Genomic DNA, 22,533 nt, shown 5'->3' with positions numbered 1-22,533 from the left:
TTCCCCTTCACACACTCCTTTCATTCATGAATGTAATACAAAAAAATGTTGCTATTAAATGACTGGCTATGATGGCCTCACCTGTCTGACCCTTTTCTTGGAGCTCCCCACTCTAAAGATGCCCACAGTCTGGAGACCTGGGGAGAGAACAGTTAGAACTCTTAGAAAACCCAACTGCTGACGCAAGTTGCACATTCATCACTGTGATATTAACCAGTAGTTATTGACATTTTCGTGCCAAGGACCCCTAAATGGATGTACATATCAGAAAATGTTTTGTGCCAAAAATAGCAGATGTACAAAGTGATGCACAAAAGTGTAGTTTGCTCATTTGAGCTTGCTTCCTAAATGTTGTTTAAGCCTGTGTGTGTGTGTGTGTGTGTGTGTGTGTGTGTGTGTGTGTGTGTGTGTGTGTCCGTCCATGAAACGCGGCTCGTTAAGCACACAATGTGTTGTGGGGAACGGAGGTATCTTGTGTTTTTTATATGAATGTGTTGTTTATTTGTGTAGCCTAGTATAGTTTTGCAATTATCTTTAGACAGTGTATTTGTTTTATTGTTGAGAACGAATGTGAGAGGAGGGGAGCAGCAGGTCTGACAACACTGCCCACTGTGTCACCTCCCGGCCACAAGCATTTGAAAGGTGGTCTGTGTCTCTTCCAAACTACCGGTTAATTGTGGTCTCTACAGAACCAAACCGAGTTTTTTCCGTCTGTAAAACAGTAGTATGAATCGGCTCGTTTGCGCTTGTTCTCATACAGTAGACCATGGTTGCTTTTAATATTTCTCCGGCAGAAATAGGTGACATTTGGTATATTCTTAATCACCGTATTTCTCCAGGTGCTGACAGCAGCTGTCCACCGCGCGGGGCACCTGTCTGTAGATAGGGTTGAGGCTCAGCCGCTTGTCGCGGTGCTTCTCCTTCTTGTTGGCCGAGTCGGCGGGCAGCGAGAGCTGCAGCGCCTCCAGCAGGCGCGACTGACTGTCGTCCAGGTCCGTGATGGAGTCCACCGACATGGCCCCCTGGAGGAAGACACACGCACACGCACACACACACAACCGGTGTTAATTTTGACAGAAATGTTTGATTTAGTTTTAGTCATATTTTAGCTCATCTGAAATGTTTTAGTTTAGTAGACGAATGGAGAAGAGATCCAGTAGAACGAAGGCCCAATGATTCGCCATGGATCTCCTTGCAACCAAACGGTTGCGAGTAGTTGCATGTTACTGTACTGTAGTTGCATGAAACCAGAATCTCCAATTGCAGTTGCAAGAAGTTGCATGTCCTTAAAACTGTTTTGTTGCAAGGAGTTGCATTGGTGCGGTTTGGTTGCGCTCGGGTGTTGTGCTCTTAAAATGGCAGGCTTTCTTTTTTTTTTAAATCGGCTATTTTTTTTTGCATGCAAGTGTAAAATCCGCCATTATGAATACGCCATAATCCGCCAGAATACATCAAAATAAACGACAAAAAACTAGACCAAAATGAAAACTTTTCAGCTGACGAAAATATGACTAAAACTAAATGAAAACGTATTCAAAAAATTACTATGACCAAAACCAAATAAAGATTTACTGTCAAAATGAACACTGCACCAGTGGGCACCCATGCAGCCCCACGGGTTTGGTAATGGCTGCTGTAGCTAGAATGGCGGCATACCCTCCGGCGTGCCCGCGGGGCGGGCTCCGGCGTGTTGGGCGACGTGGACTCGTTGGCCGTCTCCGACGTGGAGCTGAGGGACGAGTTGCTGCTGGACAGCTCCTTGTTGGACGGACGCTTGTTGGTAGCAAACTGAACATGGGACAAAACACAGACGCATGTGAGCAGTAGTGGAAGAAGTATACGCTTCTATGGGTGGAACCTCCCCTCCTCTCCAGAAGTATACGCTTCTATGGGTGGAACCTCCCCTCCTCTCCAGAAGTATACGCTTCTATGGGTGGAACCTCCCCTCCTCTCCAGAAGTATACGCTTCTATGGGTGGAACCTCCCCTCCTCTCCAGAAGTTCGGACGGAGAGAGAGAACTGAAATGGCCGCGCACGAGACGCCCATCTGGAAATGTTTGTGAGAGAGAGAGAGAGAGAGAGAGAGAGAGAGACACTTCGGTAAGAACAAATAATACCTGTAAAATGGAGGACACCAGGTCGGTCGAGTCCTTGTGGTCCTGAGGCGGGTCCTGGCGAAAACTGTCCTGGCGCTGCCTGTGTGTCCTGTCGTTGGCGATGACCTGGGACAGAGGAATGCTGAAGGCCTGGGGAACACATTCTGGCAGTTGGGGAAAGAAGAGTGACGTGGAGAAGGAATGAAACGGGGAGGAGAGGACAGGAGAGCAGGGGAAGAGAAAGGAGGGAATTAGAGAAAAGATGTTAGAAGTTAGTCAATAAGACCCGATTCCAGAAATGCCTTCTAAATCAGCAGTTCTCAAAGTTTTTTCTGTGCCAAGAATCAAATTCAAAATGATATACCGGTCTGTATACTGTATTAGGACTCGCACCCCCTTCTGAAAAGGTTTTGTGCCATGGACCCCCGGGCCCCAGAAGAGAAGATTTGATTTTAAAACGTGTACGCGCTGTGAGCTTGTATGGTATATTTGGAAACATTTCCCCACCCCAGAATATGGATGCTGGGTTCAAGTGGTTAGAGAAAGAGAGATGCAGAAACAGATTAGGTCTTGAATCCTATTTCAGACGAATGACTTATAAGCCCTTTATACTTTTCCATATGACACAGTGAAAATAGAAGAACTCATAACGCATCACACTATGAAAAAAGCCCGAAATAGGGACGATTGATGTGATTAAACTAACACAAGGGAAGGAAAAGATGGCAGTATACTGGAAGTGTCTGTACTAGTGGTTCTCAGAGTGGGGTCCAGGGACCCTCTGGGTCCTCGAGGGGCTTCTAAATGGACCCTTACAGGTCTGTAACTCAGAGAGTGTACATTTTACACTCTCAAGAGTTATGGGTCGTCCTTGAAATTAAACAGTTTGAGAAGCACTGGTCTTACAAACTCTGGCGTTTCAAGCTTGTGGATCTGCTACTTTTGCCGCTTTTGTGTGATGCTGTAGTGTGATCAAGTAGGGGCGTTACTAAAAAAAGTTAGAATATGGAGATGAGAGGTTTTTGCCTGACATCCATCGACAAAATACTTGTTTACAGAATCAGCGGACAGTCTCCAATGAAACGCTTAATGACCTCGGCTGGAGTTCATATTTTATATCCGACGTCGTTAAAAGGCGCGCGCGGCACATGTTTACCATCGGAACTGGCCCGATGAAGAAAAGGTCTGATAAACACTACTTATACAGCTGTTCAACACAAACAAGACATCGCAGGACATCGGCACCGGCAGCCAAAAAGCCCTGTGCTTGGAAAAATACAGAGAATCTCTGCATATGGTCGATAAAAGACAAAAACGGCAGCTTTGATGAAGGCTTTTCCCAACAAGTTTGGAGTCCACTCGATTAGTCACTTTTTTTTAGAAGCAGTTCACCGCCCGAGCAGTGCTGCCAAGTCTGCTTACTATAAGCGACTTTGGGTGGGAAGAGGGGAGCTTGTTTCTAAACTCTAGTTGCTTATTTGGGCTTGTTTCCTGATGCCGTTTAAACCCGGTGGTTCTCGAACATTTTCATGTCAAGGACCCCCAAATGAATATGTATTTGTCCACCTACCAACATCACCCCCCATATACCATATTTTAGTTGTTAAAATGTTAACAAAAATATTCAAAAGGTTTTTGTTCCAAGACATTCTTTTGAAAATAGCACATGCATTATGCTTAAAGTGCTCATGTGGCCTGTCTATGTATAGTCACATATTTTGGGCTCGTTTTCATGGACCTCGTTGCTTATACTTCTCTCGCAAGATCTGGCAACAGCGCACCAGACATGTAAAGCTCATTAACTTGGTACAGTGTGTGATGTGCCCGGGCCCGCTCTGTCCTTCATCTGCTCGTTGCATGCCATGTTTCTCATGCTCAGCTGTCGTTTAAAGAGAGATGCTGAGCCCTCCGGAGGAGGTCAAAGGTGATAATGTGGTGTAATGCAGACCAGACCCTATAAATCTCTTCAAGGCATTGTTGGCCCAAGGCCAAGCTGTCTGGGAATGAGGCTTTGCCCGTACTTGACTGATTGAATACTTTATCAGTCAGAAATGTAAACAGCACATGCTACAGTAAGACATGAAAGCTAAAAAGGATAACACACTGTTACAGTACAAGGATACTGTCTGTATGTCCCTTTAAAACGGTGGTTCTCACACTTTTTCCATGTCAAGGATCCCCAAATTAATATGTATTTGGGGCCGTAAAGTTGTGCAATAGATCATCATACCCGGAAATGATACTGAGTGGCAAAAATACTACTTTCTGGACCTGACAGCCCATACTTCATAACAGAAAAGTCTATCTGATTGCATTAAATGACTTGAAACAACATTAAATTCACTTTGTCACTCACTTTGCCACTCGATATGCAGACATGCAAAAGTGTAGCTTTTCGGCGAAAATCGCCGTTTTTATCCCAAATATAGGACCTGTGTGATTCATGCAAATCCGTTAAAAAAATGTTTGGGGGGGGTGAGGGGGTCTGTGAAGCCCGAGCTCGCTGCCCGGAGAATTATCTGACAGACTACTCTCGTGAGTCACTAATGATTCTGAGCGATATTTCTGCTTGCATCTGGGCGGCATGATGTGCGCAGCCGCTGGTCGCTCCGCGGAAAAAAAACCTGTTTGTGTGGACTCGGCATGAATTTTGACACACTGTCTGTGACTCGCCAGTCGATCCATTAGTTTAGCTGCTACAGTTAGCATTAGCAACGTTAGCACTTTGCGTTATACTGTCTGTGGTGTGGACGCGCCGGCGTCAGTTTCTCTCGCTGTGTGTGTGTGTGTGTGTGTGTGTCTGTCTGTGTGCTCGTGTGTGTGCATGCATGCGTATGAGTAAATAAATAAAGCACGCGCGCGCGCGTGTGTGTGTGTGTGTGCGTGCGTGCGTGCGTGCGTGCCAGGGCTTATACTAAATGGATATATTAAAAACGAAAACATGCAGCTCAACTGTTGAATAAGGAGAGGATGTTACTCTACATGTCTTAAATTGACTAAGGCTAAAATAATGAAGTAAACTGACCCTGTTGACTAAACCATCCCAAAACATTTTATTTGTATTATAATTCATTATTTTGCCAGTGAATATAATTTTCTATTTTACATGATGTGAAGAGTGTAACTGTAAGGGATTTTGAGATGGGAGTGTGAGTGCTGGACCAGTTTCTTTCTTTAAATCACACCTGTGTGAAGTGACCCTTATCATCATACATCATCCATTCATTGTCATTTTTGTGACAATGAATGTGTAGGATTGTGTAGGACAAAAATAGCCGATATATGACAATTCATTCATTGTCAATGGCATTTAGGACACAAATCTACTGAATATAGGAGGGGCTAGTGCTCCTCGAGGGGCTAGTGCTCCTGTTGGAGTAAATTAATTGTTCTATGACTATCAGGACATGAATGTTAACATCTTGCTCAATACTGACTAGATTTGTACTGATTTAGTAAATAATCATCTGTCATTTTTGAGTGGTGCAGCCACTCAACCACACTATAGACAGCTACAGTATGTGTCCCTGTGTCTGTCCCTGGCGGTGTCCCTGTGTCACTGGGTCTGTCCCTGGATGTGTCCCTGGCTGTGTCCCTGTGTCACTGGGTCTGTCCCTGGCTGTCCCTGTGTCACTGGGTCTGTCCCTGGCTGCCCCTGTGTCACTGGGTCTGTCCCTGGCTGTGTCCCTGGGTCCCTGGCTGTGTCCGAGCACGAAACATAGCGTTATAGCATTTGTTCACCACCAAGTGTCACTGTTGCACAGCCTAACACACAGACACACAGGCCGGGAGGAGGGCTAGTACAGTGTAGTATATACTGTCCCCCATGACACCCCCCCCCCCCCCCCAAAGTGGGTTTAGTACCGATAAACGCTTAAAAGATTTGCGCCGCGGTTTTGCCCGCGGCACAGCGTTGGCCCCGCACACTGTCACCTTTTTCACCTTGGGCCTGTTTGCATGCCTGGATATGCCATGCGATCTGCCATTCACTTAAAACGGTTATTATTAGGTTCCCAAGTTGCATCGTTCTCAAGTAGGCCGGTGGCCAACGGGCACGTACAGTCATTTCTAACACTTAAAAAAACACTGTTTACTTGTTTTTTTACATATTATTTTTTTCTTTTTGTTTGTTTATTTTTAAAGGCCCTTGATGTCTGGATGTCTCCCCGCCAGGCCAGTGACCTCCGAACGCCGGGGATTAGGGTCGAGACTCCCGAGATGAGGTCTCCCCGCCCGGTCAACGATAGTGGGCGCGCTATGTTGTCTGGAATCCCCAAATGTACCGCTCAAGCTGGTACATTGAGGTACATTAGGCCCATCACAAGTATTAATACATTATTTAAATTACAATAAAAAATACATGAATAGTGAAGTATCAGATCTACGAGATCAAAACGGTTTTGAGCTCCTAGATCTGCCACTTCCACTACGTTCCAACATGGGAACGATTATGACTATTATCCCAAAAGTATTGCGATTATCACAAATACTTATGTAGTAATTGTGATGGGCCTAAAGGTGTGTGTGCCGTGTGTGTGTTGAAGCTGTGTGAGTTTTCCCTAACTTGTCGTTTCCTTCCCGCCAGGTTGGCCAAATGTTGTATTTTCTGTTTGATTAACCTCTTTTTGTAGTACTTTTCAGGTGGAAAACGTTGAATTTGTGTCACTCTTCTAGTGACATAAATGAATAGATATTAATTAGTGCAGCTCCGTACCGTATAACCCTACATATAGCTTTAAGGACGTTGTGGTGATGTGGATGTTAATGCACGCGTGCGTGCGTGTATGCGTGCGTGTGTGCATGTGTTTCATTCAATGAAACGATTGAATAATTAAATTTATTCAAGAGAATAATTTTGTGTATTTGCGCTGACCACCCGAGGCATGAATTATTGTACCGCGACTAGCGGCGTGACTGCGATGGGCGCAGGCGATCTGTGATTTTGATTCAGAGAAATCAGCAGGAGAAGATTTTGCCTCCCGTCTATTATAACGGAGGTGGATCATTTTGCCGACCGACCAACGACTTCCATTTTTATAAAGTTGTGCAATAGATCATCATACCCGGAGTGGCAAAAATACTACTTTCTGGACCTGACTTCATAACAGAAAAGTCTATCTGATTGCATTAAATTACTTGAAACAACATTAAATTCACTTTGTCACTCACTTTGACACTGGATTTGCCATGCGATCTGCCATTCACTTTATGCATGCGCATACCCTATATAGACACTCACAGACTGTAGTGCGTCGCTTGCCGATATCAAACAAAGCTTAAAAGCTTAAAAGACGGAACATCTCCGTCTTGGGTTGACAATGAATGGGTGAGTTTGAAAAGACGGAGATCTCCGTTTTGGGCAGTTAATCTCTCATATTCTACTAACAGCAGACTCTGTCAGCACCACTGTAATGGTGTTGTTAGTAGGAATAAACACAGAAACAGCCGGAAGGAAGTGAATAGGAGGAGCCTGTTTCTACACAAAATAGGTGGTGCCCCCATTTTAATTTACTACTATACCAAATGGGTTCTCAGACTGCTGATTCATTAACAAATCAAATGGCTGGTCTACCAGCTTGTAGAGTAGACCTGCTATTTTCTGTGAATATACTCGTCCCGAGTATAGGGACGCTATGTGTTTGCGCGCGGTTAACAAAGATGAACATCTTTTCAAATGTTATGTTCCCCTGCTGCTGCTTCTCTGCACATGCTCACAGACGCACCACTTATGGGAAACATGTGCACACACACACGCGCACGCACACGCACACACACACACACACACACACACACACACACACACACACACACACACACACACACACACACACACACTGAAGTCCCACTAAAGCCTTCACAGGCCACAAGTTGTGCTATGCACACAACTATACAGCCCGAGCCAACAGATGAGAAAAGGCTGTTCAGCTGTTCTGTTGTATATGCATACGGTGTGTGTGTGTGTGTGTGTGTGTGTGTGTGTGTGTGTGTGTGTGTGTGTGTGTGTGTGTGTGTGTGTGTGTGTGTGTGTGTGTGTGTGTGTGTGTGTGTGTGTGTCAGAAGACCACAAGTGAGGGAGGGGGAGGTGGGGGGATGTGGTCGGTGCAGCAACACAACCACTAACACTTCGACACGGTGGATTTGCTCCGCAGGCTCGCACTGTGACAGCAACACACACACACACACACACACACACACACACACACACACACACACACACACACACACAGACGGTTAGTTTTTTTTTTTAGTATTTCTATACTCGTGAGGACATCAACATTTTTAGGACAACAATTTCAATACACACACACATGTACACACACACACAGATATACGCACGCACGCACAGACAGACAGACAGACACTGTAGCTCATGTAGCGTGCCTCGCCACATAACACGCACCGCTTCGCCGCAGAAACACATGGCCAAAACGCTATTTTATCTAGCTTAGCGGGATGTCAGCTTTTCATAAATCCATATTTCCCGTCCTCACTGAACCTCTATGGTAACAATAACACTGCAGATTTATTTTTCTTCTCTTCTCTTCTCTTTTCTTTCTTTTTTTTTTTTTGCACGCGCTGCGCTTTCATGGCCGTTTCAGTCCCATCGGTGTGGATCTGTGGAAGGCTTACATAAACCAGAGCTGGGCTCTGTTTGTCCGTCCGACATGGACGTATGTCCTTGGGGGGGAAACTCTCTTGTCACAAAACCAGACCTGTGTTGTTTCTAGATTTGTTCCCCCATCAAAATATTTTTTTTTCTTCTTAAATCAACGCCCTATACTTGTATAATCACACTACACCCTGTCACACAAAAGCATCAAAAGTAACAGATATACACAAAGCTCGAAACTGCTACTGTTGATGCTTTTGAATTTGAGGTTTCCACCCGACAGAGACAGCATGTTCCCCTGCTGTGGTTTTCAAGGGGGACCAAGTACAGACCCCTGGGAGACCTCGGATAACAAAGTACGGGGGGTTTAATCAGGTTAATTAGGTTAAGTATAATACAACGAGCCCCAGATATCTTAGACCAAGAAAAGTGCAAGACAACACGGCACGGTCAAGTCAATTTAGTGCACCTTTCTATATGTCTGACCAGATACAATAAAATCAAAACACCCATCTGTCATATTCCCGGCGGTTTAAAACAAATATTAGGGGGGATAATTTGCAGATATTCGGCCCGCGGTGCGGTCGCGGCGCTGGAGGCTTGAGTTACCGTGGCTGTGGAGCATCAAAGAGCAAGGCTGCTATAGGTTTACGTTTAGTTGACGTATATATACTGTGCGGACGTATATATGCCGCTGGCCTCTGCCTGCTTAAAAGTAGAACACACAGGGGCTGGTGTTTATCAGGCGCCTCTGCACTGTGAAACTAGGGCAGTTCATTGCATCGATACTGTACACACACACGCACGCGTGTGTGCAAACACATGTTCTATTGTATTTGTGAGGATATGTATAGTATAGCGGTTGTTTGTAGGACCTCAGCATATTAGGATGGTGATTTTATGAATTCCCATTTTTAACCCAAAACCTGACGCCAGCACACAAGCCCTAAACCTATAACCTCCTAATGCCTCACCCTAAGCTTTTTAGAAATGTGAGACTACTCCCCAAACATATACTGGTATGTTTTTACCATTTTCTTTCTGGCGAGGACCAATAAAATGGTTCTCACAATTGTCTACTTCTCAAATTCTACTTTACTCATGGGGACATTTGACCCTCACAAATAGTAATACAAGTACATGCATGCAGTACTTGTGTACTTGTGCAGAGTAAAGCAAACTCACATGGTGATAGTATAGCAGTCTTTCATTTTCGCTTAAAGGGACACTATCATGGTTTTCAACATGACCAGCTCTGGTGTGTTTGTTTTAGGGGTATAGCCTTCCATTAGCAGCCTCTTACACAAGGCAGTCTGCTGTGAGTGTGTCTCTGAAGCACTATTTAACTTGTGATGAACATTTTATGCCGGTGATGTCACTGGTAAAAAGTCTGTGAATGTGAAAACTGCATCGCCTATTTCTTGGTTTTTAGCCGGTTAGTCGGTGTCCATCAGTGGCGAAAGAAGTTGTCAGATTTTCCTCTCTGCTCTTCTATTGAGACATTTAGATCCGTGTCAAAGGTCATGTCTCACTTAGACACAGGATCTGAGACACATTTTAACCTGATGGCCAAGATTCAATGTATCCCCGAGCAAGTAGTCAGGCTCTATCAGATGAATGACTGATACAATTATTTTAAATGACCGTTAGATAAACATTGATCATTAATTAAATTCATTGATCATTAAAATAAACTCTGAAAATGAACGTGGCCCACCCATCTGCCCAGTTAACATGGCAGCCGCCCACCCATCTGCCCAGTTAACATGGCAGCCGATAAGCTGCCGTGTTTATAGTAGGACAGACGGGTGGGCCACGAAGGCTTTCAAGATTTTCCAGATCCACAAAAGGGTTGGGAACCACTTGCTCTACCGTGACATTGTTCTTGGTCACTGTGTTTATGGCAAAACAGTGATCTTGGCATCCTAGAGAATGAATCAGGGCGATGGAATGAACAGGGGCCACGGTCCATTTGGACATGCCATGCAGGCCCATTCTTGACAACACGGAGAAAGACAAAAACAGACAATATGGATTGTATCATGAACAATACCGTCTCTGTTGGGTGGTATAACCTCAGAATTATGTCTAGAACTGTTACTTTTCAGGATTCAAATTCAAAAATAGCAAAAGAAGCAGATCTACAAGCTCAAAACGTGTCGCTTGACTCAACTTCGCGCCGCGTTTCGAGCGTGCAGATCTGCTACTTTTGAGTGCTCAAGTAGTAGGGCATTAATTTAGAATATGGAGAATCTATGCTGTTTCTGTAGTCCAGTGGTCTTCAATTTGGGACCTCCAGGGTAGCCGTGGCCAGACGCAAATCTGCCGGTGGCAAAAAAAGAGGGTGAAATGAGTCTGGCCGATAAGCCAGGCTACCCCCAGGGGCCATTGAGGGGGATCTCCAATTAAAGTATTGATATTTAGGAAACCAAGTGGACCCCTAACGGTTCCGTCATTCAGAGTTATGGGGGGATCCGTGGCATACTTCTTAACAAATTGGGGCGGGGCCCTTAAAAAAAATGTAAAAGCTAAAACCACTGCCATTGACCTTATGTACACCGCAGCCATCTTGCCAGCAACTTCCCATTGACAGCCCATTCATCCAAACAGAAAAGTCCTATTTAATTGCATTAAACAACGTCAAACTCACCAACATTGCAGCTGTACGGAAAGCTTGAATTAACCTCTTTCAATCTGTAAAGTTTTTTGTTTCATATAAATCCACCGTAGACATGAGCTACTTCCTGTCAAGAAATTCTGTGCAGTTTCTTTTTTTCCGTAAGTGTCAGAGTTTGGGAGTGCTCGTTGGATATCACTCAACAGCCCATGCGTACCACCTGTGTGTAATTTGCACATAATGCAGGAGGCAGCAGGAGGTTGCTTTACTGAAAACGAGTGCTTCCAAACTCACTTTGCAGATAGAAAGAGGATAATTCAATTAAATTCAATCCATAATATACTTTGTTGACTCCGATCCACCATGGGTCATCTATCCTTAGCAGAACATTGCTGATCTGGTATTTTCAAAAAAAGTGTTTGCCAGAATAGGGACGCTAAGGTTCATGTGGTCAAGTGTCAGAAAAGCAATGAATTCCTGCCATTTAGCAATTTGTTCAGACAGCTAAAAGCTACCAACGATGACGAAACATGGTCCAGAAGGGGGTAGAGCAGTGGTTTTCAACCTTTTTTCCATATCAAGGTCCATTATTTGTTCAGCATTTGAGCCACAGACCACCACTCAAGGACATTTAGCCTGTCAGACCCCAAACTTGGAATATGTTGTGAGCTTGTAGATCAGCTATTAGAACTATTTAAAAATGTTTTTAAATAAGCAGCAAATAAGTTTAGGGGTAAGGGACAAGGGGAAGGTTATGGCCCTTAGGGCTCTATTTTCGTCCATGCTAAATACAAATATGCTAAAGGGTTATAGCATATCTCAGACCCAAAACTTGTGTCGTTGATTACAATGTTGTCCACAATTTCATGCTGTATTGCTGTGGTACCATCAGGAGAGATAACAGGCAAACATGGCTCAAAATAACAATTCTTCTACATTCTCTAATTGTGTAGACTTCTAACTTTAACAATAATTTAACTCTTATTTGGTTTCATGTTATGCTCTCAAGAGTTAAAGGTCTAATTAGGGTCCATTTGGGTACTAACTCTCCATTTAGCTGGGGACCAACCGGAAGGACCACTGGTTGAAAACCACAGGGCTAGAGGAGTGTGTACCCACACCTCACAGGCTCGCATGCAATTTCCTGTAGCCTCTGTGTTATTATTTACTGTGGGTGGTGACGGTCAAGGCAACACTTGTTCAATCTCTGTGAACTCAGTGGTTCTCTCTGTGGTGGGACAGTGAGAGTGGATTCACTCAGGTACTGTACCTGAGTAACAGAACTACTGTACAGCAAGTTTTTAATACTTTACACTTCATCCCTGCACTGCGGCGACATGGACATAAGGGCTACGCTTGCATTTGTCTAAGACAAATTTCTTCCTCGGGAGACAAATAATAAAGAACCTTGAACCTTGATCTCAGAGACAAATATTGTTGCTTTGTAGATTATGATTATTATAGCAAAACATGCATTAACCAAATGAGCCCTATTTTACAGTATACTTAAGCTAAACATTTGGGTACTTTTACTTTGGTACTCTAGCCTAAGTATATCTTGATGTCAATAGATTTGTACTTTTACTCAAGTACCATTTTGTGTTTAATATTTTTTAAAGTTTATAAAGTGTATAAAGTTTTTTCAAATAAAGACAGACAAAAAGCAATTAAAAAAGAAGACCCACACAAGTCCATTTTGAATACAGCACTATTGTGGCACTTTTACCAATCCGCTCAAAGGAGTACTTCGCCCAACATTTTTACAAATTTTCTATCTAACAATAATTACCGTAAGTAAATATCTGTCCATCTATCTTGTGTGTTTGTCCTATTGACCGATGACCAAATTATTATTGGCTTTCGCCCTCCCTCATAAATTCAATGATGTGTAATTAATAGAAAATAAGTATTTTTTTCCATACTTGGACCGTTTTCCCAGAAATTTCCCAGCCTCAAAGTACAGATTTCACAAGTCAATTCCTCTGGCATTATTTTGCTCTTTTCCAATCCCTCGCTATACTTACAAAGATTTCTCTCTCTGTCTCTCTGTCCCCTTTCACATTGTCATTTTTTACCCTTCTGTCCATCTCTCTCCCCCTCCCCTTCTCTCTCCCTCTCTCTCTCTCTCCCCATCTCTCCTTCCCCCCCCCCCCTCTCTCTCTCTCACTCACTCTGCCAAACTGTGTTTTGCATGCTTCAGAGAGCGACGGGGCATCTCACAGCCAGTTCCTTACAAGGAGTCACTCCACTTTGGTGAAATATAAACGTCTATGATCCCAGTAAACAGAAACAGTGTTTTTATAGCCTCGCCGCCCACTCACCTGCCTGGGGGGGGGGGGGTAGTACTCTGCCTCTGTAGGAGGGAGGGAGGGAGGGAGGTAGAATAGAGTCCATCCGTACTGATGTTTTGACCGATATTTTGTTTGAGATCTGCTATCTTTGCAAATGCTTGACAATGTTGACCTGTAATGACTTGGTCACATCAGCCGCATTATAGCCTTTACCGGGGGGGGGGGGGGGGGGAATAGTCCAATAATGGCCGATATATATAGGCCAGATTGATGAATTGGTCAGGCTCTAGTGTGAGAGTATAGTCTCACGTGGACCAGACTGTTGCCTCCCACAATTTGCAAAATGCTTCCGGTAATGGAGCAATGGAAGTGATAAAGTGGATGTGAAGCCGATCCTCCCCACTTCCGTTTTGTCTTTTACAGTCGTGCCCTTTAGGGCGAGGTCGCTTCTCGATGCCATGTCACGAGACCTGGGCACAGGACCTAGGCATTCCCATATATGGGCTTAATATTAATCACAGTCAAGGATATCCATATATGGGCATAACAGGGATTGCTAGTCTCTGAAGGCAAGCGCCTCTGGCGTTCCCTGGCCAGACGACGGCGCCGCTGGTGTCGGGACGAACAAAGTTTCATAGTTTAACTGCGGCGGCAGTCTCCTCTGTGAGAGTGTGGAGGTCGTCTGTTACTAAGGCTCTCCTCGTTGGGACCGACCTTGAGACTACTGTACATTACCTGAATATCCATATATGGGCCTACCAAAACTGACACATCACTCACACTGACATCAGACTTGCACAGCATAAAAGACAGTCCTCAGCTTCCAAACCTGGGTGGGTTAGGTGTCAAAAACGCAAAGGTTTCATAGTTAACTGCGACCTTCGGTCGCAATAAATCCAAATCAACTAAGCATAATATATGGCTTGCCGCTGAGCAGAAATGGAAATGCCAAACAGATGGCAGGCAACTTCCGCGTTCGGATTTCGTGTAATTCCAGACTCTGTAATTCCAGACTCTATTATATGACACATCCACAGAGCAACAATCAGAGCTGCGGTGTCAAGCAATAAAGAGAGAGCAACTGTTGGGCAGCGCTCTGTAGGATACAGTACGTCGTCTATAGCATTGGGAGATTGTGGAATAGTTGTCTGGCTATACGTGAGACGAGTGTGAGAGCAACAGGCTGGGTGAGTGTCAGAGAGAAGAGAACCTGCCTGTACCTTTGTCTTTATTCTTCTCTTTCGCCAAGGAGTCCAGCTTCCGCCTCAGTGACTTTTTCCGCTTCTGCCCGTCTACAAGAGAAATACAAGGGAAAATTACATCAAACAAAAAGCATATTACTCATAATACAACCATGCCGACTAATCACATTTGATATATCTGATGAGATTATGCGAAGCGTAAACACACGGGCGAAGGGAGTCAAATGAACTCGATATGAACTTGTGTGTCAGTTTTATTGCAGTGAGAATAAAGCACTGCGGGCCACTGAATCGACCCCCGCATTCAAGATGACAGATACTTAATGTGTCTCGAGCGCTACATGTCAACGTGTGACGGCTTGATTTATCGAAAAAAACACAATATGAAGAGCTATGGCATGCTGTCCATTTCACAACACTGCAACGCAGAGCGTCAGTTGGCGTACTGAACCGCTAACCCCATGAAGACATGAGGCCGGTTAACAAAAATGTCTTCTAAATCCTAACAGTTTTCTGAAAAACCTATGTTGCTACTGTATAAGTGTATATCAGTGGTTCTCAAACCTTTCCATGTCAAGGACCCCCCCCCCATCTCTAAATATTTAGTTCCAGGACATATCACTTTGCGACGTGTTGTGAGCTCGCAGTGTGGCTGTTTTCGGTGCAGAATGTTATGAAATGCCCCAGAATAGTGGGTTCGCTATAGGGCTCATTTGGTCAATCCAAGGTCGTCTTTGCGTAAACCAAATCAAGACCTCATATAGGATTTCCTTTTAGAAGCCCTGGCCTCCCCAGCCAAAACACCCTGACTTTGGCCTGAACTCTATACGACGCAGAGTAACACTAATATGTCCAGAAAAGGACCAAAGTCATAAACCTATAAGCCTGGGTGTTGGTCTTGAAGTGTTTTTCCACTGCACATTATGATTACACACAAACCCGCTCGGTAACTTTATCCAAAAAAGGGGACTTAGAAACAATAACAGCTTGAGTTATCACAAACCCTGCAGTGAACTGTGCACATCCACCGACACGTGTTACATGCGAAATCGAATATGCAGGCGGTTGCTCTTGTGGCGCGTTACCACTTGTGTTGGGAGTGTTCTGAGAAGAAGAGCGTGGTTTAACTTTTGTCTGCTGTCAACATGATGAATGGCTCCTAAAATGGTTGATTAATGGCCAGGAAACGGTGGGAAACCATGCGGCAGACGCAACCATCAAGGGCCTGGAATCATCGCTTGCTGAAAAGGAAACTTTGTCTTTGTCTTTGGCCAAAAAAGTCTGGTGGTTCTGCAAATGTTGGGATTATATATAATTTTTTGTTGCCATCGGTTGGTTTCAGTCACCCCTGCCAAAACTAACCGTACAAAATGATTCATCCGGTCAGGTCCTTTCACTGGTTAATAAATGTTCTGGGAACCCCTTAGAGCTAATGATACTCTTCACGTGACCACCACGCTCTGACTGTAGCGTTCAAAACATATCAAAAGCCACTTACACCTCGCATGTTACACTCAAAACAATAATGGCGGTATAGCCACTAGCCAGTAAGCAATGGTCTGCTGCCTGTGTGAATTGATACATCAATCCAGCACGCATTTCTATATTGTCAGAATTATGCTTTGTCTGTTATAGTCGTCGTGCAATGACCTTGACCACGGATCAGCCCACGGTTCTATGAAACGTCATCATCACCTTAAAGTGATGTTTATGAAAGTGGGGAAATATAGAGTATACTTGAACTCTCTGTGCCATGTGATTTCTGGGCTCCATGGCCCCTTGTTTATTTGCATTCCTGCGACTGGCCACAAGCCAGCAGCATTATGGGCCCACGGTATCCAACGCCGGCGTGCCAAACACCCAATACTTTTCTATATAGACTAGGGGTCTCAAAAAACGTTATTTTTTCTTCAAAACTGAGAGAGAGATGAAGCAGGCACTGCCCCTCCCCCGTACATGTATAAAGAAAGTCGTATAAAATTGTATTTCACGCTACTTTTCTATAGACTTGTATTTTCACACATTTAACCACTTCTTAAACCGTCAACACTTAGTGAACTTGACATTTCAATATGCACTGTATGTAGGCTAATTGGTCTGCTCTTTCCCCCCCCCCCTCTATAACACAAAGCGTCTTTGCTACAGTAGTTGTAAATCGACATTTTTTTGGCTAAAGTTCTCTTCAAAATAGGAATGCTAGGGTTAAAAAACAAACAAACAAAAAACAAAACAAAAGATTGTAGTAATTCTGAGGATACCCCCTAGCAGTCCCCATGTTGAAGACTCAGCTGCTATACACCCATGTTATGTCTCCTTTCTTTCTTTCTTTCTTTCTTTCTTTCCTTCTTTCTTTCCTTCTTTCTTTCTTTCTTTCTTTCTTTCTTTCTTTATTTCTTTCTTGTGGTGGAGTGGGACACACACTGTATGTAGGGACTACTATGAGAGATGGGGGGGGGGTGACATAACTGGGAAAGTATTGGTGTGTGAAAGAGAAACATTAGGAGAGAGAGGGTGAGAGGGTGGAATGGACAAAGAGAGACGGCACCGAGGGCCAGAGATGGTTTGGATTTTTTTGACAGAGGGCCCTCAAAGCTTGATGGAAATCCCCCAGACCTCCAAACCTTCCCCATGTTCAAATCCAACCACTCATGAAATCATTCAGGCAACCTCTCTCTCTCTCTCTCTCTCTCTCTCTCTCTCTCGCTCTCTCACACACTCCCACACACACACACACACACACACACACACACACACACACACACACACACACACACACACACACACACACACACACACACACACACACACACACACACACACACACACACACGCACACCTCATCACCACTTCTCTCATCCCTCTTTCAAACCTTGTGACCTTCTTTCTCTCCGTCTTTATTTATTTATTTGTGTGTGTGTGTGTGTGTGTGTGTGTGTGTGTGTGTGTGTGTGTGTGTGTGTGCTCGCGCATGCACGTGTCAGCCCTTGGAGCAACATCGCAGCAACCTGACCTCAGGCACGATAAATATCAGAACCGGTGGACTAACAAAACCCTAAACACACACACACACACACACACACACACACACACACACACACACACCCATAGACACGCACACACGTTGAAATATTCCCCTCACTAGCACAAGGCGGGTGTCAGGGGGCTCTGGAATTCATAAGCAACACAGACAAGTAAGTATTAAATCATGCCGGGGAGCAGTTTAACCTTCTGCAGGAATGCAAGGCCCTGGCTAATATATACAGTCCAGCCCTGCACAACTGCACTGCCATGTATCTATATTACAAGAGAAAGCCTGCACTGCTTCACCAGCAACACTGCTGCTCATTCTGACCCGAGATCAGATTCAAAAAATGTCTTCTATGTCAGTCGCTCTTCGATTTTTCAAAAATAGCAGACCTACAAGCTCGTAGCGCGCCACTCGGGGCGCTATGAGCTTGTAGATCTGCTATTTTTCAATAGCTAAAGCATGATATACTTCCATAGACACGATCACACGCCACGGGGCACGGCCAGTCTCCCGGGACCTCACCCTCCGATCCCGCACCTGACCCACGCAAAGACATTTAATATCCATTTACCCCAAAACACACGCTAGAAACAAGACTATTTTTTAAATTTTATTTATACATACTGGCGGGGTGGCTGACCTCGGTCGCCGGCTGCAGCGACAGGGTAAGGGATGAGTCGCGTCATGTCTTTAAGAGAGAGGGCCGCCCGGAGGCCCCGTTAAACAGGAAGTAGGCCCATCCCGACGCGAACCGTGGTTTACATCTCAAATCATGTGTTTGTTACAGCTCCCCTAAACAGAGGCCATACGCGACTTCCAGTAAAACACGCTGCATGGACGCACACATGATGAGAGGAAAATGGTTGACATGCTGACTGCCACACAAGGGTCTGTTTTATGAGACTGCTTGAAAGTTAGTTTCTGTTAGTTATTTGTGGGTCTTTTGGAGCCTTGTTTGATAGGTACAGAGGAGCGAGACTAGGAAACATGCAGAGAATATAGGGAGATGGTGTAGTTAATTCTCCAGCTGTGTCACGTCCTGTCCTAGGACGTACCACGCCTGGACCGCCGTCCCTACCTTTGCCCCTCTGTTGCTTCCCCTGGCTGATTGTGAGACTGTGTCCACCTGCGCTTCTAAGCTGAAGAGACTTTGGTTAATGAGCATGGAGGTATATTATGGACTCTGTGTTATTGGTTAGGTTGCTCAATTATAACACTGTGTTTCCCAGTGGGACTTTATGTTATATATGCCCTGGGAGGGTTTTCTGAGTTATTGCGAATGCAGTGAGCACTTACTATGAGACCTAGCAGATCATGTCTGTGTGTGTGTCCGTGTGTCTGTCTGTCTGTCCCGCTATCCAAATATGGAGTGTGTTGCATCAGCAATCACTCAGCTCCATATATGGGCACAAAAGGGGCCAGGTCCACAACAAACAAATCACTGGCCCCTTTTGTGCCCATATATGGAGCTGAGTGGACCTGGCCCCTTTTGTGCCCATATATGGAGCTGAGTGATTTGTGAGTCATGGTGACATGAGTAATTCGTAATTTATTCTAATTGTTATTGCAATTTACGTTCTGCGTTCGCTTCCCGCGTTCGCGCGTCTTACTCGTAATAAAAGTGCTTGAGTGCAAGTCATTGTTGCCTGGATTATTCTGCATACGGGTCCAAATACTGAGGTGTTCCTGACAAGCTGGCCAATCCAGCAGGGCACTCAGCCCATGTGGTACTGTACTGTATGTGAAACCTAAAACACTCCACTACTGGGTCACCCTGAAAGTGCTAATTGAACCACACCAAACACAAGCATCCCCATTCTGGGCATGTCATAACATAGGCAAACATTCTACGTTTTGCATTCTTTTTTATTTATCGGTTCCCCTCATAATTATGATGTTTGTACTTTTGTATCTTGTCTGAATATGTGATGTGAATATGTGTCTTTTTGTAGAGCACTGAAACAAATTCCAATCAACTCTGTAGACATGGCAATAAAGTCTTGAATCTTAAAAAAATAACTAGATAATAAGTGTATTGTCGTGGCCTCTTAAATCTGTTAAACTCACAACCCCAGACATCGTCGTTGAAATGTGCAGCCAGGACTGTGCAGATTAAAGACTCCTGAATAGACATCAGAACTTCAGTAGTCCGAGACATCTGACAGCTCGGCACTAATTTCTTTGGCAATACATTATACAGTGTAACCGGTAACCTGTGTAGCATGCAGTGCATCCATCACTGGTGGAGTCAGATGCACACACATGCCTACGCAATTTACCACCCATGCTCTCATTCAATACAAAGCCTCCAGACTAGGCCGCTTCGTGTTTTCTCATCCTCGCCTGGTCTTAACAAGAAACAAGGAAACCGTGTCATAATAAAAGGCACCAAAACAGCAAAATGACATTCTCGGCAGTTGCTAAGCAACACTTTTAATAACACACAGTCAGACTCCGCAGAAGGAAATGGACACACATGTTTGAGAGTGATTTCCAAACACATTCACACTTCTCTATAATTATGGCTCACGACTTGCCCGTTTTTATGAATAAATGCTTTACGGGGGATCGTTCAGGGTGTGTTTGTTGGGCCGGCAGTGGCTCTGGGGTAGAGTGGCCACATGGCCACCAGAAGGTTCAGTGGCTCTGGGGTAGAGTGGCCACATGGCCACCAGAAGGTTCCCATAGTACAATCCCGGGCTCCACCAGAGTTAGCGTCGAAGTGTCCTTGAGCAAGACACTGAACCCCAAATTGCTCCTGATGTGCTGGCTAGTTAGTGCCCTGCATGGTTTCCGCCGCCATCGGTGTATGAATGTGTGTGTGAATGGGTGAATTGATCTGCACAATCTATGTAAAGCGCCTTGGATAAAGGCCTACACTTATCTGCATTCTGCACTGTACGAATCCAACGTTGTTTAGTGTGTGTTAGTGTTGTTTAGTGAGTCAGTTCTCTGACTGTCGGTGTGTGTGTGTGTGTGTGTGTGTGTGTGTGTGTGTGTGTGTGTGTGTGTGTGTGTAATCCACATTATGGCATCAGCGCGTGCAATTTGGCCAGTCAGTTTTAAGCCAGCTCACCTTAATTAATTATAATATGGGCAACGTTGTAGCTGTGTAGGCTATATGCTGTAGGCTACTACATTGATCTCATCATGAGATGAATCAAGTTTGCCGTGTCCCGCGAATCATTTTAATATGACGACATCATGAAATGAATTTACATCTGATACATCGGATATCTATTTTACTTCTGCAGGCAAGTGTTCTTTCTTTTTTTTATAACCCTGCAGTGCATTCATCAGTAAGGGCTTATCATTGCCGAGTTGTAATATAGCATTTGGTCGTGTGGTGAACAGTACAAATTAACTTCTTTCTCATTATGTGAAAGTAACTGTAACATATCAGTTAACTCTGACATTTAACAAGGATCGAGTGAAGCAATGCGTGCCAAGTTGGCAAGTTTCGTTTATAATTATATACATATAACTCGCGCTGTTTGCTTGAAGATCTGTCCGTGCAGAGAACCTCCTGTCAAAATTAACTACTCTACAAGCTCATCGCGCTGTTGTATAGAATTTAAAGTTTGGGAATCCTCTGTGCCGGCTAAGATGACGTATTTCGAGATTTCCTGTTGCCTTATATGGTGTAGAATGGGCGTGGATGTTCCAACTAACCAGGCGACACCAGGCGAATCGCTTGGGGAAAATGCGGAAAGGATACACTCAGCGATCCGCATAAATGAAGTGATTACACCAGCTTCTCTGAATAACACGTCATCTCAACGTAGCTTGATCGGACGGATAAATACGATATCTGTTTCCGCCACAGTGTAACGGTGGCGTATTTCTTTTTAATGAATCAGGCCCATACTGTATCAGCTCCTAACCTTTGGGCATGGTGATCTGACAGCCCAGGTACACACATACTGTATCAGCTCCTAACCTTTGGGCATGGTGATCTGACAGCCCAGGTACACACATACTGTATCAGCTCCTAACCTTTGGGCATGGTGATCTGACAGCCCAGGTACACACATACTGTATCAGCTCCTAACCTTTGGGCATGGTGATCTGACAGCCCAGGTACACACATACTGTATCAGCTCCTAACCTTTGGGCATGGTGATCTGACAGCCCAGGTACACACATACTGTATCAGCTCCTAACCTTTGGGCATGGTGATCTGACAGCCCAGGTACACACATACTGTATCAGCTCCTAACCTTTGGGCATGGTGATCTGACAGCCCAGGTCGTGGTCCTGATGCAGACGGCTGTACGCCACCTCCATCAGCCGGGCTCTCTCCAGCTCCGACAGGCTCTGGATGGCCACGGGCATCAGGCGCACGCTCCGCCCCGACAGGCTGCTCCAGGTGAAATCACCCTGGAAGAGGAGGAGAGTCAGTATAGGCAGACGTTATACACACACAGTACGGTGCTTTCATATACAGTATAGGTCGTCGTCGTGGGTGTCGGGCAGAAACCTCTTATCTCTATATTTATACTTATTTTTCGTAGATTAAAACCCATTCTGACCTGGGATCAGATTCTAAAAATATCTTCTACATCCTGACAGTTTTCTGAAAAAGACATGTTTCTATGTCAGTCGTTCTTCGATTTTTCTAAAATAGCAGACCTACAAGCTCGTAGCGCGCCACTTGCAATTATGCAATACGTGTTGATAACATGTATT

At 44.7% G+C, this 22,533-nt stretch overlaps 1 protein-coding gene across 3 annotated transcripts in view; it reads right to left on the bottom strand.

Moving 5' to 3' along the window:
- LOC308311945 (rho GTPase-activating protein 6-like) overlaps positions 1-22,533 on the bottom strand; it is a 144,284-nt gene that overhangs the window by 20,458 nt on the left and 101,293 nt on the right. For 2 of the 3 annotated variants that reach the window (XM_080758754.1, XM_080758755.1), the window contains 6 exons: positions 22,065-22,224; positions 14,835-14,906; positions 2,118-2,260; positions 1,657-1,788; positions 827-1,022; positions 82-137 (listed from right to left, as the gene is read on the bottom strand). In XM_080758754.1, coding sequence (XP_080614880.1) covers positions 82-137; positions 827-1,022; positions 1,657-1,788; positions 2,118-2,260; positions 14,835-14,906; positions 22,065-22,224 — 759 coding nt within the window. The remainder of the gene's footprint in view (positions 1-81; positions 138-826; positions 1,023-1,656; positions 1,789-2,117; positions 2,261-14,834; positions 14,907-22,064; positions 22,225-22,533) is intronic. The other variant, XM_080758756.1, reaches the window with a different exon arrangement.

The sequence above is a fragment of the Protomyctophum bolini genome, assembly GCF_963924005.1.
Source record: "Protomyctophum bolini genome assembly, chromosome: 24".
Taxonomy (NCBI): domain Eukaryota; kingdom Metazoa; phylum Chordata; class Actinopteri; order Myctophiformes; family Myctophidae; genus Protomyctophum; species Protomyctophum bolini.
The sequence above is the reverse complement of the archived record's forward strand: the minus strand, read 5'-3'. Positions and strand labels throughout refer to the sequence as shown.